Source organism: Mytilus californianus, unplaced genomic scaffold (genome assembly GCF_021869535.1).
Source record: "Mytilus californianus isolate M0D057914Y unplaced genomic scaffold, xbMytCali1.0.p SCAF_1, whole genome shotgun sequence".
Lineage (NCBI taxonomy): Eukaryota > Metazoa > Mollusca > Bivalvia > Mytilida > Mytilidae > Mytilus > Mytilus californianus.
In genome coordinates, this window is record NW_026262581.1 from 65,965,358 (window position 1) to 65,983,278 (window position 17,921).

Here is a 17,921-nt window from a genome sequence, read left to right on the forward strand (position 1 = left end):
CCAAATTGCAGTGTGGAAAGAATAAATATAATGGAATATCCAGCTCATTGACTATATATAAAAATCAATAACAACAACAGAAAGACAATTATATTGATAATGTGTACATACATGTATAAAAAATAAATAAAATTACAATTTTATTTTGTCAATCAGTCACGCTCCATTCAGGGGCGGATTCAGGCGGGTGCGTGGCAGGCGTGCCCCCCTCCCACTGATATTTGCAAATTATGGGTTGTTCTCAGCTTAGTAAAGAATATTTCGATAATTTTACCTCAAAAAAAATTTTGCATCGCTCTGCTAGCCGGAAATTTAAGTGTGTGCCACGCCCCCAAACCTAAAATCCTAGATCCGTCCCTGCCATTGCACTACCTAAATATCTAATATGTCAAAAGAAACCTAACATTAGGAAAAATTATGAATGCATGATACAGCTTATGAGTTATTTTGTTACAAATTAGGCCGTTAGTTTTCACAATTGAATTGTTTCATATTTTTCATGTCGGGGCCTTTTACAGCCGACTATACGGTATGGGTTTTTCTCATTGTTGAAAGCCGTACGGTTGCCTATAATTGCTTACATCCACTTTATTTGAACTTTGGTGGATAGTTGTCTCATTGGCAATCATACCTCATCTCCCTAATTTTATATTAAAATCTAAATTGTATGCAGGTATAAATAAAAAAACCTATAATTCAAAGTACAGGTAAAAGAAGTAAATATATTAGAGGATCCTTTTAGATTACATCATGTTTATATTTTTCTATTATAAAGCATGGTCTAAAATGGGCTAGCTAAAGGAGGAATAATATTCTCATAATCGAGTTTGTCAATATCATAATCATAATTATTAATTATCACACTCAGATTTGAGCGTATAATTCATGTCCAATATAAACGAAAACATCAGTCCCCCTTATCTTTTGTTTCGTTGTAAGGGGTAGCTCCTAATATATAATAATATATTTTACGATTTCTTCTTGGCATATTCAACGTGTCACTAATTAACAGAACAACTTGGGCTATATCAACCCCATTGAAAACCATATCAGTCGGAAAGATAATGAATCAATCTCTACTTTCAATTACTGTAAATTCAGAAATTATTATTACAAAAATTCGTGTTTAACTATTGCTTTACAGGATAATCAGAATGTTGATATTATGTATCAGATATCAGAATGTGAGTTCTTATTATTGCAATACTCAAATAGTCGCATTATTTGCACCAATAATAAAAACCTAATTGCAATAATTTCTGAATTGATACAGTATTTGCCAACATATTGCCATACGCTCCCAAGACTTAGAGGTGTCAACTATATGGAATATTTTGATTAAGTATGAATGCATTGCAAAGTGACTTCGTAATATTTTTTTTATGTTCATAGGCGGACTTTGACGATTACTTGATAGAGTACACTCCAGGTATGGCAATATGTTGGCAAATACTGTATCAATTCAGAAATTATTGCAATTGGGAGCATAGCTATAATCCGACACCCCGAAATTCCGACAGTCCAGTATTTCGACAGTCCGATAGTCCGACGGTCCAATAGTCCGACGGTCCGATAATCCGATAGTCCGTTAATCCGACAGTCTGATGGTCTGACACGAAGCCGTGCTGCTGCAAAGGATATGGATCTCGTCTTCATATAAGCTTATTAGTATACTGTCGAAACGTGAGCAGTGTTTAAAATTTAAGAAGTGGAATACGTTGTAATGGGATCCAAATTAAATCCTATACTGTTTGAACAATTAATCTAAGATTCCATTCCTGTTCATCATGTCGAAGTTGATGCGCATGCATGTAACGTATTATGTGGTTGAATGTGAAATGTCACATGCATAAGATCAGGAACATATATATTGACTATAGATATACTGTTTCCAGATAAGATGTATGCTTCTCATATATGAGGGGCGGTAGACCCGAAGATATGAGACGACTACATCGGATTGATTTACATAGAAGTAATAAATATTTTTTTATCTTTTCTCTTGTTCTTAAAATAGCAATTATTTTTGATAAAATAGAAACTTTTCCTGATGCAGTAACACTCAGATGTTTCATAGTTATGGATTTGGAATGAATTCTTAATAAATTGCGTCTATTTGTCTGTCATCATTGCTAATAAAAGATAACACTTCAACTATGTAAATTATAATATGGACCTAAGCAACGACGTCACGTGTAAAATCGTACGTTTATGAACATCGCAAATTCCTCCGTCATTTGATACTTCAAGTTTGCTTGAACGGATTTTCGTAAATATTGATGTAAAAAAATGTCCTCATATTAATCACTGTTTACCTTCACTTTCACTGTTTAGGCCCATTCGTCAAAACTCTGTTGATTCCGTTCCACCCTCTATGGGTATTAGCGGATTCATCCGAGGATTGCTGATTGAATTTAGCCCGCTGCGTTCATATGGGATTAGTGCGGCCATGTGCAAGACGTCATACTGACTGATTTGATAATTTTATGTCACGGTGAAAAAATATACCAGTTTACAAACATTACATGTCTATATAGGCGTATTTTTTTTAGAGATACGTGACCGCGAGTCGGACTATCGGGCTGTCGGATTATAGCACTGTCGGACTACATATTGTCGGGTTATAAGACTGTCGGACTATAGGATTATGGGACTGTCGGATTACAGGTCTGACCCCATTAAATCTTATGTCACAGTACGGTACAGCCACCTTTATTAGAGTGCACGACGGCTTGGAAATTTATCGGCCGATAAGGCATTTAAGCTGGCTTTCAGTTACTGCTAGCAAGTCTGGAAACTTGGCAGTGGTGGTCTTATGTGATATCTTCACGTGTTTAGTTATTTTTATAACTTTGAGTTGACCCAGAGACATATATATACATGTATATATGTCTCTGGTTGACCGTAGATTAGAAAGTATCGGTTTGAATCATACACAACTTTATACTTTATACAGACTCAAAGTGGACAATTTTGAACTCGACATAACCATCTCCTTTATTCGTAAAGAATTTTAAAATTGGTTCACTGAAAGGATTAGATTTGAAAAAGTGGTAAATTCTTTTGAGAAGATGTATTCATCTGAACATTGAAAATGATGCAAGTACCAGTAATCAACTAATAAATCGGTAGTTTAACCGAGTGTAAGGCATGTTAACATTATTATTCTGAAATCAATTGAACAACAGCTATTAATAGATTCATCTTGTTCAAGTCACAGTGTAACAAGACGGACAATTCTTTTCATAACAGCGATGGAATATATAATCATATTTATAAGGATTGTAATTCTACCAAAAAATAACTCAAAAACATTATGTTATTTTATGTTCCTTTTTTGAGAATGATGATTTAGAAAAATCGATGACTTGAAGATTTTGAACATTAATCACTTATGATGAATAATTTTAAGTAATTAATGGCCGTATAAAACATTAAAAGGGTAACTAACATGAAATACCAAAAATATTGCATGGACAGTTCAACAGATCATGATATGTATCTTCACATAATAATTGGAAATGTGTAACATAGTCTGTTTAATATTTTAGATACAACCATTCATTTCTTGTATTTTCTTTCTGCAATATGAAGTAATGGTGACGGTTAAGTGTTAAATGTTCAGTGGAAAATAATACATCATATCAAGACGAGAACCTGTTTATGTGATATGAACCCTGCTTTGTACTAAACCTACGCTCTGAGCCGTATTTTTAACTAGCACAGTTCACAAGGTAAGAGTTCGTAGAAAGACCTGTCACCTTATACCCGGACATATTATTCAGACTCTGAGCCGCCTAGTCTGTACGTGTTCTTATTCATATATGCCACTTTCTTATCAACGGAATTAGAAGCAGCAAACACCAATTTTTCTATCGTTGGTTTTTATGCGGCTTGAATGAAACGTCCTGCACTCGGAGTCGAGCACGCTACCACGAGACCACCGAGACTGTTCAAAACAATGCTTTATCGACAATACATCAATGAAACTGCAAGACAAGTACACAGATAACCAAAGACATCTAGAAGGCAACATACATTACTCAACAAGTGTCTAAACGATGTGTCAAGTTCTATAGATTCTTGTCTGGAATTGGGATTATTCGACAGGTGTCTATACAATATGTCAAGTTCTAGAATCGGGTCTGGAATTGAGAACCGCGACACCATATGGTTGCAATGACAAAATTGATGCTATATGTATTCTAATAGCTAATCCTTCTTGTAGCTCGGTGAATGTGATGAAAATTTCCAACTCTACTCCTCTACGTAGACGCAATCATGGTCATCGTCACTATACATCACCTACTCGCCATGGCGTCTCTATCAATGACCTTCTGCCATTTATACAAAAAACGTTGGGCATTCATCATATTCGCACCACCCCTTTCAAATCTTCATTCTCTGTACAACTTATATTTATATCTTCTGTTACAAATCCCCATTCAAACCAATACAAACTTACATCACAGACTTTTCAAACCAGTTCGCATTGGAAAAGATGAAAAGTTCTTTTCTGAAACTTTCCTTTGTGAAACAGGTCTCGATGCCATCAACTTGGGCAATATCCTTCATAATAAATCAGTTCATTCAAAAATTCCTTCCTACTCTAAAGACCAGACTGTACCTATTATTTCTTTTACTTATACCAAACCAATTACAACCTGGCGTGACTTTTTACCCCAAAAAACAGTTTCAACATAATTTGATTGAATAATAATGTTATTTTATGCACTTTAATGTTATTTTATCAAAAATAATTCTTAATTTTATAAATATATGTAATTTTAAATTACTTTTTTCCTCGTAACTTGTTCTGTTCATGTCAGCCGCTTACGATCACAATATGACTTTTTACCCCAATATACCCAAATATACTCCAATAAAAAGTTTCAAAACAATTTTCATGTTAAGGAATGATATTGCAAACCACAATTTTCAACTACAAACATGATATGTTCCAATCGTTGTTACCACAATCCCGATCTCCTTTTCCCCAAATGTAACCTATTGAATTAAACTTATCATTGGTTTTGTACTATAATGAGAAACACGACGGATGTCACATGTGGCGTAGGATCTGCTTACCCTTCCGGAGCACCTGAGATCACCCCCGCTTTTTGGTGGAGTTCGTGTTGCACAGAATTTAATACTTTTCAATGTTGTGTTTTGTATTCTGTTGTTTGTCTTTTTTTGCCATAGCGTTGTTAGTTTTTTTTTCCGACTTACAAATTTAAATGCCCCTTTGGTATCTTTCGCCTCTATTTCTAAATCAACTATCGGTTCATTAACACTAGAATATAGGCATTCTAACTTAATTTTCAAAGGTGCATTTTTGGCAAAATTTGTTAAAAATCGCAATCTGCATCAAAAATACCAAATGACTATTCAAGCCGTATTATTCTCTCCCTTTAGGCAGATGTAGGAAACAAACTTATTTTCAATCTTGGATTAAAGGACATTGCGCACATTGTCAGCATGTCATGCATAATCAGTCATGTAAAAATACATCTTTTAATTTGTTTTCTACACTTACTATTTTATGTTTAAGTTAATTTAATGTTTTAATTTCAAACAGAACAGAACATCGTTCTCAAAGACCACGAAGAAAAATATATAGGTGGCGCTGTTTATGGGCGTGAACATTTTACGTACGGGTAGTTTTTTGTGTCAACAGGTTGTCCTTCATCGGTCAGATTCATACGCACCCCATGGGTATAACCGTATTACTAATTTTCGATTCTTAAAACTTCATAAATCTTGATAAAGAGCATTATCTTTCGTATGGTTATCAAGATGATGCCGATTATTATTTTTTTAATGATTTTAAAGTTCAACTGACAAGAAAGGTTGACATTCTTTCAAGAACTCTTTTGTCTAGCGATTGGTTATCATTGGTATGTAAAAAATCCAAAACCATAACAAAACGGATCTATTTATATTCTGACTTTTTAACGGATTGTATAGACATGCACATAAAAGCGAAAGCTCGTATAAATATGAAAAATATACCAACGTGAAAGCTCAAAATACCATTTAATAACAATATACATATGGACAGGTTAAGAATGAAATTCTGTATAGTACATAAGTATGTAAAATACGGAACCGTGTTTGGAAAGCGACTCGGAAGCAGTAAATGACTTCTGGTCAGCGGTATAGTAAAATTGACTGCATCATTTTCCAAAACCTTACCTATACATAGGTCTGATTTATGCCACTTTCACAGACTGAAAACACTTGTAACAATTTAAATAAAATGCTCCACTGGGCGCAGCTTGATATGACCGCAGAGGTCGAACCCTGAACAGTTGGGGCAAGTATGGACACAACATTCAAGCTTGATACAGCACTGAATTTGGATTGTAATTAAATATTTAACACAGCATAGGTTTCTGACACAGAATGAATGTGGTCTAAGAACTTAATAAAATTTTAATTTACCTATTCAAACATTATCATTATTATTTGCTTTTATATATAAATCAGAAATAACCAATTTAAAATGGAAAATTTTAATGAAAAAATAGGAACCCCCCCCCCCCAAATTTTTTGAGCCCCCTTATGATTCATCACCCCCAAACTGAATCACAGCCTTCCTTTTGTGGTATGGTACCTTGCAGTACAATTTCAGAGAGATCCATACACTTGAACACAAGTTATTGTCTGGAAACTAGAAAAATGCTTGTTTTTTGGCCCCAAATTCCTAAAATTTTGAGGCAATTACCCCCAAAATCAATCCCAGCTTTCCCTTTGTGATATGGAACCTTGTAGTACAATTTCAAAAAGATCCATACACTAACACACAAGTTATTGTCATGAAACTAGAAAAATGCTTATTTTTTTCCCCTTTTTTGGCCCTAAATTTGGAGGCAATTACCCCCATAATCAATCCCAGCATTCCCTTTGTGATATGGAACCTTATGGTACAATGTCAGAGAGATCCATACACTAACACACAAGTAATGTCTGGAAGTTACAAAAATGCTTATTTTTGGCCCCTTTTTGGCCTCTCATTCCTTAACTGTTGGTACCATAACCCTCAAAATCATTCCCAACCTTCCTTTTGTGGTATTGAACGTTATGGTAAAATTTCATAGAGATCCATGCACTTAAACTAAAGTTAGAGTGCAAAAACCAATGTGTCTTCGGACGACGATGCCAACATCATACCAATATACGACGGCAAATGCAGTCGTATAAAAACTGATGAAATTGGAAAAGCACACAATTTAAAAACTTACTTAGTCTTCATGTGTTTTTAATTTTATCTAACATGAAGAATGTTCATGTTTAAGGACTACATTATCTTCAATTTTTTTGTCCTTGTTGCATTACTTCACATTTTGCTATTCAAAGGCGCTTTATAGCTTACAATACAATATGGGTCTGCTCTACATTTCAGCCTCATTTTTTTAAAGGTATAATCGAAAAATAAAAACACAGGTAATATCTTTAATTTTATTTCAACAAAATAACAGCACCATCATTTTAAAATGAAAATGGTGAATGTTGATCTTTTTACAATGATATGATTGAGTGATTTATTAAATTTTTTTTAAATATTATCAGTAAATACAAATCAACAAACTGTTTACTTTATGGTTTCTTCAATACATTTTCCCTGGTAAAAAACAAAATAATTGATTAAAAAGAATACTGAACAATCATTTAAGTTTGTATGGTTTTATGGGCTTTTTTATAGTTTACATTATTCAAAAAGATTAAGGGCTGTTCCGTTAAAACATACATGGAACCCACGGAAAGCAGTTTAAAAATTGGAAAGACACTTTTAGAATTTCACTTACATTTTTACTATATAATAAAATAGGTGACACTCACCCATAGTTTTTTCCTGAGTCCCATATGCATGTATGTTTGTATGGAACAGCCCTAAGGCATTACATAATATGTCTCAAATCAATGTAAAAACAGGGCAGTATTTCTTCAAATGATTAGTTTACAATACACAATTTTCCCAGATTGATGGACAGACCGTTAGATAAATAGTGTAAAGACTTTTAAAAGTGGGATATTCCTCCATTTCATATTATTTCAGAAAAATCACAAAAACATTCACTCAATAGGGAGAATCTGGAGAAGGGACAAGAAAATGGAGAGAAAAAAAAACACATGAGAATAGGTTTTGGTCCTAGAAATTGTGAAATGTAAACTATGAGAAAATAAACCCCTTTACAGTCGGAAGATAGTTAGAATTTCCAAACTAATCTACAACACAGTTCGGATATACAAAAAATAGCTGTATTTACTGACAACATTTTAAATGAAAGACATTGGATTTTTAACAATATCAACATTTCTATACATAATAATGCAACAAAAGAATTAAACTTGGCAAAACATTATCTGCAGTTACAACAATACTTAATATTCACTGGTATAGAAATATAGATTCTTACATTGATACCAGTGGATAATCGGATTTATCCAATCGAGATAGTTAAATCATAAATTTTAAAGTCCGAGCCTAATAGGGAGGACTTTAAAATTGATAATTTAACTGTCGAGATTTGATAAATCCGTTAATCCACGAGTAACTATGTAAGAATCTGTTTCTCTAATGATTATCAAATAAATTTTCATTTTTGATAAACAAAAATCCCCTTGAGTGCGTTCCACATTCCACAAAGTAGTCAATTTCATTAACACCTGTTAGCATATTTTGATTCATCCAGTCAGCTGATAAAAGTTATGACCTAAAACTCATCCAATCATCTTCTGAGATCATCGGCAAACACAAGTTGATTAAATTTTTTTATAAAATGGGTCCGGAAAGGGTTAAATTGCCAAAGAATTTAGTGAAACATTCTTATGTGTTCATATATAACTAATATTGAATATATTTTTGGTAAACATACTTGCTGATGTACAGATATATTTGTTTGATTTCACATTCATGCTTAATATAAAGGTGCATTACAACCATCTAAAAATTTCATAAGTAGGCAGCTATTCTTGTAGTACTTGCATAAAATCTAGTTACAAAATTATAATGTGCCAAAGCTTTTGTTTAAGAAAATCTTGTTGCCCTCTAAGCTTAACATTCTTAAGTTACAAGTAAAATTTCATTTACCATCAATTTCTATTGAAGGAAATTAAAATAGCAAATAATAATAAAAATTCATGATGCAATTTTTCCAAACATTTACTTTTGCTTTTAAAGTTGATTCTAGAAATAATGCACACTTGTTATTTTTTTTCTCCAAACAATTGTTATATTAAGACCGTATATATTTAATTATTAACCTACCACTTTACATTAAGCAAATGACAATTAATCAATCATACATGTACACAAACAATCGATAAAACAAAAAATAATTATCCAATAATAAATGATTAACATGACATTTAATTTATAACAAAACAAAATTGAACCACCATACATATGATTACTGGGTCTTTAAATGTGTTTTAAAAACATCATTTTTTTTTCAGAATAATAAATCAGTAAAAAGGCATGCAAGTGTTTTAAACAATCATTATGTTTATATGATATTCAACGTTAATAGATAGATGGGGAAAACCATGTATTTTTGTTTGAAAATTTTTCTAACTGATCATAACAAAATAATGAAATATCTAATATTAAACTTTCGGCATGGTACATGTAACAGAGAATGTAGAAAATACTAAATTTAATCAGGCAAACTATAACAACTTCTTTATTTGATCTCTGGTGGATAGTTTTCTTATTAACAATCATACCACATCTCCTTATTTTATATACAATCAATGTGCCAAAGTTTCAATGAGAATTTATGTTTTACTGGCAAGCAAGCTTAACTTAACATTACTTCTGGTGATTTTGTAGAAGAGTTGTAAATGGGTTATTGACTTCATTACTTAATTTCTTACATGTGTTAGTCAGGGGAATTACTGAAACATGTCATTTTTAAATCACAAGCTTGAGAAGCATTTCTTAATTCTAAGATACATTTATAGGACATTAAAAAAAAAAGTTACATATTAAAAGAAACAAAATTTGGAAAAGAATCAGCATGTCTTTTTGACTAAAGAAATAACTCCTAGTGTGCTTATGCTGTACTCCTTTTTCAACAACTTTGCATTTTTTACAATTTTTTATGTGAAGTTTTGCATTTTAAAATGCTTTTGCAAAATTTTAGAAGAATTTCTCTACTTCCAATATTGGGATTATGCAATAAAAAGGAGTGTTATAGGTCAAACTTTTAGTGTTCTCATGTGGTGAAAATTACAGGAACATCTGTAAAAATACTATAACTACTATATACTTTCAAAATATTGAAAAACGTTCTACAACCAATACTTTAATTTCATTTTGAAAACTACATTTTCAAAAGGTATTAAAACTTTCTATCTATTTTAATTTAGACCCCCTTAAATCTACCTTAAACAAGTGATTTTAAAATCACCTGTTTAAGTTGTTTCCCTGACTGACATATATAGAGCTGACATGCCCATCATGCAGTGACTGATATCTGAACAAAGATGAATTCACAGAACACCATATTTCAGTTAGTCTGAATAATACTGATAGTTCAAATAAAAAGCAACTGAATATTAAAAGATGAAAATACTTTAGTACATGTACCTTCAAGTGACTTTTGAATGAGTTCCTTTCCAACCTATGGAAACAGACAGACAGTTTAACACCTTTTCCCAAAGCAATGAAGAAAGTGTAATGTATGTTTAACTTAGAAAAACAACAAATTTGATAAAAAAAAATCTTCAACATTGTTAAACACAATAATCCATGAAACAAATTTTTTTTATGAAACAACTTAATTTTTTGTTCTATGTAAAATGCTCACATATAATGTTGTCAGTGAACCACATCCCTGATAAAGTTTGCAAATGATAAAAATATATAACAGTTGAACACATGAAGACCGAGATAAAAACTGAACATGGTCTTTTCAATTCAATTTACAGGTTATTCAGGAAATGTTGCTGCAGTTCATCTGTCAGCCTATCACAGATAAAACAGAGGTAATCTCCCCTTTAATCATTATCTCCCTTGTATACTAGGAACATTCTGTATGTGTTGTGACCATATTTCCTACTCTCTGTGTTACTGTTCTACATGTTCTACCACCTGGAAAAAAAACAAAAAAATTAAGATTATGTACTATTAAATAAATATATAAAGTAAATACAAATGAGGTAAAAAGATTAATAAACAGAAATTTCATTTTTGGTCTTCTAAACACAATGTCTGTTTAATTAAAAAAAAAAGTGATGTAAAACTAAATTGAATTCTACTGTTAAAATAAATAAAAAAATATATTTTGATCTAAATCTAGAAAACTGACATGTCAGCACATTTTTATGTGAGACATAGAAATTATTTCATGTATTCTCAATAAAGTTGTGTTCAAACCCAAGCACTTTATATTTTATATGTAGTAAATGGTAGTTGACAAATAATTGTTGATTCCTATAATCAATTTGGAATAACATTATCTACCTACATTTTGTACATGCATGTACAGATCAATTTTGATGAAATCCTAGCAAAAACAAGTGTTTTTCAAAATTTGTGATTATGTAAATTAACATAAACTAAGATTTTTTTCACATTTTTAACATCAATATCAATTTGGGAATACATATATATATATACCTATACATAAAAAAGATGCTATTTCAAAATTCTCTGTTTACCAGGAATCAAATGCTATATGAAATTTGTGGAAACACTGCCATACCAAACCTATATTTTAATTTTTGTTGAAATCCTAGGATTAAAGAAGCTTTGATTGCCAAATTTTTTACAAAGGGAATAATGTAAATCTAACCAATATTTGTGATACTGTAGATTATAAACGGTAAAAAATTGCAGAAAATATAGTGAAAATAAAGAGGGTTAAAAGCTCTGTGGGTAAATTTTACCTGAAGATCTCATGGTATGCATGGTATGGGTATTGTGCTGATTTTGTCTAGGTCTGTGTGCATCGTGCATATTGTGCATGTGTTTTTGATGGGTGTGATGCACATGGTCGTGCATTCTATTGTGGGTATGGAAATGGTGTTGATGTCTACCATTAGATTCTTCATCATACATGTTGTGGAATCCTCCTCCGAACAAATCATCGTCAAAACCACCAAACTTAAAAATGCTATCCTCACCATTACTATCATCATCGTCCTCATCAAATAAATCACCAAAATTAAAACTTCCACCATTTTGTCCAAAATGGAAAGTAAATCCATCATGATCATTAGCATCATGATGTCCTTGTTCGTGTTGTTTATGATCTTTGAAAGCGTGATCAAATCCTTTGAAAAAGTCATTGAAATCGAAATCGAAACCAAATCCATTTCCTCCTTGTCCAGAATTTCCATCTTCAGTGTCACCAAACCTGTCGTAATTCTTTCTTTTGTCTGTATCTGACAATACTTCATATGCTGAATAAGAATAAAGTATAATATGAAATATTGAAAAGCTCCACATTCCTTTAATTAGTGAAATCTATAATTTATAATAGAAAGCAATAGTCATGATTGTAAACTCCACTTAAGTTTTAGTCGATACATGTATCTTAATTTTAATAGACAAAGAGCATTATTGAGCCTTACGACACCTCTACATGCAGTATGAACCTAAGCAAACAAATTATATTTTACTTTTACACAGTGCTAGAATATATATAAATATATGTGTAAAATGCAACACTATATGAGATATTTTACCTGCATATACCTGCCCTCCTTACATGTAATTAAAGTTGTACATTTTGTTTATTTTTCCAGATTGTTTACCTACTTCATCATGTTCATGGATCATTGCAAAACTGATATTTTTCATGATTATGTAAATATGTTTGTTCAATGATAAAAAATAAGATGAGTCTCACCATCAATTAAAGACCATCTTTTTTTTTTTATTAAACCAATGGAAATATATTCAACTAGACCTGAGAATTTGATTCATGGGGTTTACTCATTGTTGAAGATCTTACAGTGCCCTATAGTTGTTAACATCCTCATTGTTTGGTCTATGGTGGATAAGAGATAGTTGTGTCATTGGCATTATGATTCATACCACATCTCTTTGTATATATATGTGTTCCATGTATACTTACATTGTACATGATCATATAATGTAAAATCATAATACAGCCTGTACATGACCATGTTGATTTATGCCTTGTGAATATCAAATTATTATTCTATAATATTTAAGAAAATATCTAAATCCTCTGACATGTTGGAATTAAATGAAGTGTAAATGAAGCCTTTTACGAACACACAAGTCATCATAAAACTGTTTATGACATTCATGGCATTAGAAAGCATTATAACAATGTTTATTATTGGATTAATGGTTGCCCTACTGAAAAGTAGAACAACAGATGTTCTTGTTTTGAAAATAAAGGATAAATATTTTCAAGTACAGTGCATGACCATAAGTACTGTCACACACCTTTTATTGTTATATATTTTATCATGTTTATATATAAACAACTTTCTTTTTAAAGGCATTTATTGTTTGATTTTTACAAACCTACACAGAATTTTCTACAGCATTATATTTGTTTATTTGGTCATAGTTTTGTAAGCAATTCTTTGTAAATTTTCTAACAATTTAATGTGTTTGAAATATACATGATATATAGCAATTTCATAAACAAATTATAAGACATGTGCTTGTGTTTATATCATCAGAAAATGAAAATGCTCCAGAACAAAAATGTAAACAATGCAACAATTTTGCTTCTATTGGTACCAAGTTGATTAAAATTCAACCAGAAATAACCCCACAATACTTTTTTGAAAAAAAAACACATTTTTTTTTAATGTGTGAAAAATCACAAGTGACTAAAACTTATGGCCATGCTCTCTAACCATGGTAACTATTTACATAAATGTAAAGGTGCAACTTTGAAGTAACCTTGATTTACGGCTTTTACATTGAATACATGTAGAACAATGATAATGCATCAACACTGATCTAACATGATCAAAAGGTTATAAAAATAGACTACTCATTATGTCAGTTTTCAACATTCAACATAAAACCAAGATGAATTTGTAACATTTCATCATTCAAAAAAAAATTTGGTACTCCGTCATTGTTCTGTTTTTCAGTACAACATAAATTTAAACTGTTCCCAAAAATGACACCTTTGATATCATGGATATTATTTAAATGTTGGTGTGCAGTAAAAATGAACCTTGAACTAATAATTCTCCATGTATATACTTGTAGTTTCATACCGGGCTAGTGAGTCTGAAAAAAGGACATGCTGACTTCATCAGTTAAGGCTACAGCTCTTAAAACAAGAGATGCAAACCATCAAATCTGTTACCTTAACATTTATTTGAAATAAAATTTTGTGCATAATTTAAGCATTAAATACTCATTCAATGGTTCAGATTGAGAGGAACTTTTTGATTGATTTTAACAACTACTAATGGTAATCAGAATTTTCAACATCATTATTTTGCATTTTTGTAAACAAAGCTTTAGTTTGCTTAACAATTAAAAAAATGTATACACATTTTTTTTTTTAGACATTTATGACTGTGTAAGTAAACAATGATAAACATGAATGTGCAGGACAGAAAGCATTTTTAAAGATATATAAAATCTTTTGACTCCAAGGTCTATTTGAAGATAAACCAAATCTTGACTCTAAGTAGATATATGAAGATGTGGTATGAGTGCCAATAAGACAACTCTCCATCCAAGTCAAAATTTATAAAAGTAAACCATTATAGGTCAAAGTACTGTCTTCAACACGGAGCCTTGGCTCACACTGAACAGTAAGCTATAATTTATATTTTATTTTATTTTAATATCTTTGACTCTATGGTCTATTTGAAGATATACCAAATCTTTGACTTTAAGGTCTACTTGAAGATATACCAAATCTTTGACTCTAATGCCTATTTGAAGATATACAAAATCTTTGACTCTAAGGTCTATTTGAAGATATACCAAATGTTTGACTCTAAGGCCTATTTGAAGATATACATTGTACCAAATCTTTGACTCTAAGGTCTTCTTGAAGATATACCAAATATTTGACTCTAATGCCTATTTGAAGATATACAAAATCTTTGACTCTAAGGTCTATTTGAAGATATACCAAATCTTTGATTCTAAGGCCTATTTGAAGATATGCCAAATCTTTGACTCTACAATGCTCTAAGGCCTATTTGAAGATATACCAAATCTTTGACTCTAAGGTCTAATTGAAGATATACCAAATCTTTGACTCTAATGCATATTTGAAGATATACAAAATCTGACTATAAGGCCTATTTGAAGATATAGATAATACCAAATCTTTGACTGTAAAGTTAAAGGCCTATTCAAAATGTTCCAAATCTTTGACATTTTGGGATTCTTCTAATCTGTCGAGTCATAAAATGCAAAAGGACAATGATTTTGTTTAATCAATTCATTCTATTGTGAGGTCTAATAAACCATTTTCTTTTACCTTCAGCAATTTACATTACGACACACCAATAATAATAATAACTAACACATATATAATGTACATGCAAGGAATTAATTTGATATTTGTACTTGTACATGTTGTGCCACATGTGGAGGAAGATCTGCTTACCCTTCCAGAGCACCCCCCCCCCCCCCCCCCCCCCTGTTTTTGGTGGGGTTCATGTTGCTCAGTCTTTAGTTTTCTATGTTGTGTTTTGTGTACTGTTGTCTGTTGGTCTTTTTCTTTTTTAGCCATGACTTTGTCAGTTTATTTTCGACTTGTGTGTTTTGGTGTCCCTTTGGTATCTTTCATCTCTCTTTTGTAAGGGTGCAGTTCCCACAAGATGTTTATGCATTTTTATATACCCATCCATCAGGTACAAAGTACAATGTACCATGATACAGTGTATTTAATTATTCTATGTAGATGTAAATGTTTATACAAATATACATCAATTGTACATGTATATATATTGTATAACATTTGTACTGTTTCAAACATACATGTATGTCTTCATTCACGTTCATAGTTTCATACTATATATTCAGTTTCCAAAAAATGATAATTCTATAATGTACCTTTGGCAATTTCTCTAAACTTTTCCTCAGCATCTTTCTCTTTGTTTTTATCTGGGTGGTATTTTATAGCAAGTTTACGAAACGCTCTTTTGATCTGTTTATCAGTTGCATTCTTCTTAACACCAAGAATTTCATAATAGTCCTTTCCACACAGTACTAAATGAGTCACATATACACTGCATATAGCAGACAGAAAAACCAGGTTATCACACTTCATAATGAAATTTCTGAAAAGGTATATAAAAGATTGCATAAAATTATTTATAACCAATTATGGGCTCCCAACGGTACATAATTGACAACAATACTCATTTCCCATGTTTACATTCAGTTCATATTCATTATACACAAACAATGACAAACAAAATCTAAATAGTTTCAAATAAACATGTAAACTTTTGACACAGATATATCAGTCTAATCTGTATTTATTTTTAGTAATACAATTCAAAAGTTGAAATTTAAAATGACAACACTTTAATATATGTAAACCATGTACATGTACACTACTCAAAATTTCAAGTGAATGTCAATGAACCATAACTGAGGAAGGCCAAATAATTTTCATAAGTAAAGTAATAATAATCTGATGTAACACCTACAAAAAATTATCATACAAGATAGTACTTTATCCAAATGTTTCTTTAAATAGACGTATTTACACTTGTATGCAACTTTGTCTGTCATTACTAAGTCACACAAGTTCCCGCAAAATATTGCATCGCAAATAAATTATGTCAGGGTTGGATATTAACGACTGCCCAATGGTCAAATACATGTAAAAGCTGCAGGGCAAGTAAAATCTAAAGTTAAAATTGGTAAAAAATACAGAATTTAGTTTTAGTTAATTTTCTTTTGATCAATAAATCACGATATCAATCAGCCTGACAATAAATTTATCAACAAATTTATGTATTTTCAGTATTTTCCCTTTCTATAAACTATAAGCATTTAAAAAATACATTGTACTGGTCAATTATATTGTTGTCGATTTCTTTGCTCTTACAATCTACATGTAGGTCACTTGAGAAATAGTGTGGCTCAAGTGGTTTGGTGAAACACAGTCAGCAATCTAGTATATTTAATTCCTTTTCTAATAGCATTTAGATGAATGTATGCCCATAAATTGGAAGTTTAAAATTTCTTCAGCAAGCACAATATTTGGACAAATGGTTTTTTTTATGGACAATTAAAATATCATGGTCACTTTCTCCAAGAGGACATATTGTCTGAAAAAGTTAATGTTGAACCCTGGATGTCATCATTAAAAAGTCATTGTTGCATGCCTTGAAAAGTCATTCTTCCCTAAATCTAGGGATATTCAGAGCAAAAAAAGATATAAACCCAAAAGAGTAAATATGTTTATAAAACTGTACATTATTTACCTGTAAGAATTCAATTTTACATGTATTTAAATTTACTTTAGATGAGAGAATTTCCAGATATATAACATGATGTTTGCTAAAGGGTATATTTCTATTTTGTTTTATCACATCCCAAATTGATAGGAATTATGTACATGTAAAGAAAATAATTAAATAATCTTGCAATATGTCCTAATGATTTGGATTCAGCGTTTAAGTATAATTTCATCATTCTTCAAAATCACATATCTGCATATGATATGATTCAATGAATGTTAAAATAAAATATGATGTTAAGAATGTTAAGTTTGTTTCTGAAAGCTTAGATACCGAGCAAGATAAAAAATGGAAAGTTCTTACAACTTTTTACCTTTCCTCTTGAGTCTTTAAATCTGTTTATCGTATTACACAGTTAAGTGAGGTTCACCTGTCAATCTTCTGACCAAAAGTGACAGGATGTTGTAGATTGGTTTATTATTAGCAACGGAAGTGCTATTTTACACGAATTTTGTTTTGATTGGACAAAA

At 31.3% G+C, this 17,921-nt stretch overlaps 1 protein-coding gene across 1 annotated transcript; it reads right to left on the bottom strand.

Moving 5' to 3' along the window:
* Positions 1-7,449: 7,449 nt before the first annotated feature.
* LOC127722666 (dnaJ homolog subfamily B member 9-like) lies at positions 7,450-17,871 on the bottom strand. The gene is made up of 4 exons (XM_052229335.1): positions 17,765-17,871; positions 16,031-16,257; positions 11,896-12,411; positions 7,450-11,098 (listed from the first exon to the last, which is right to left on the bottom strand). Exons 2-4 carry the CDS (start codon positions 16,245-16,247, stop codon positions 11,028-11,030), a joined length of 804 nt encoding a protein of 267 aa, XP_052085295.1. The 5' UTR covers positions 16,248-16,257; positions 17,765-17,871; the 3' UTR covers positions 7,450-11,027.
* Between the last annotated feature and the right edge of the window lie 50 nt (positions 17,872-17,921).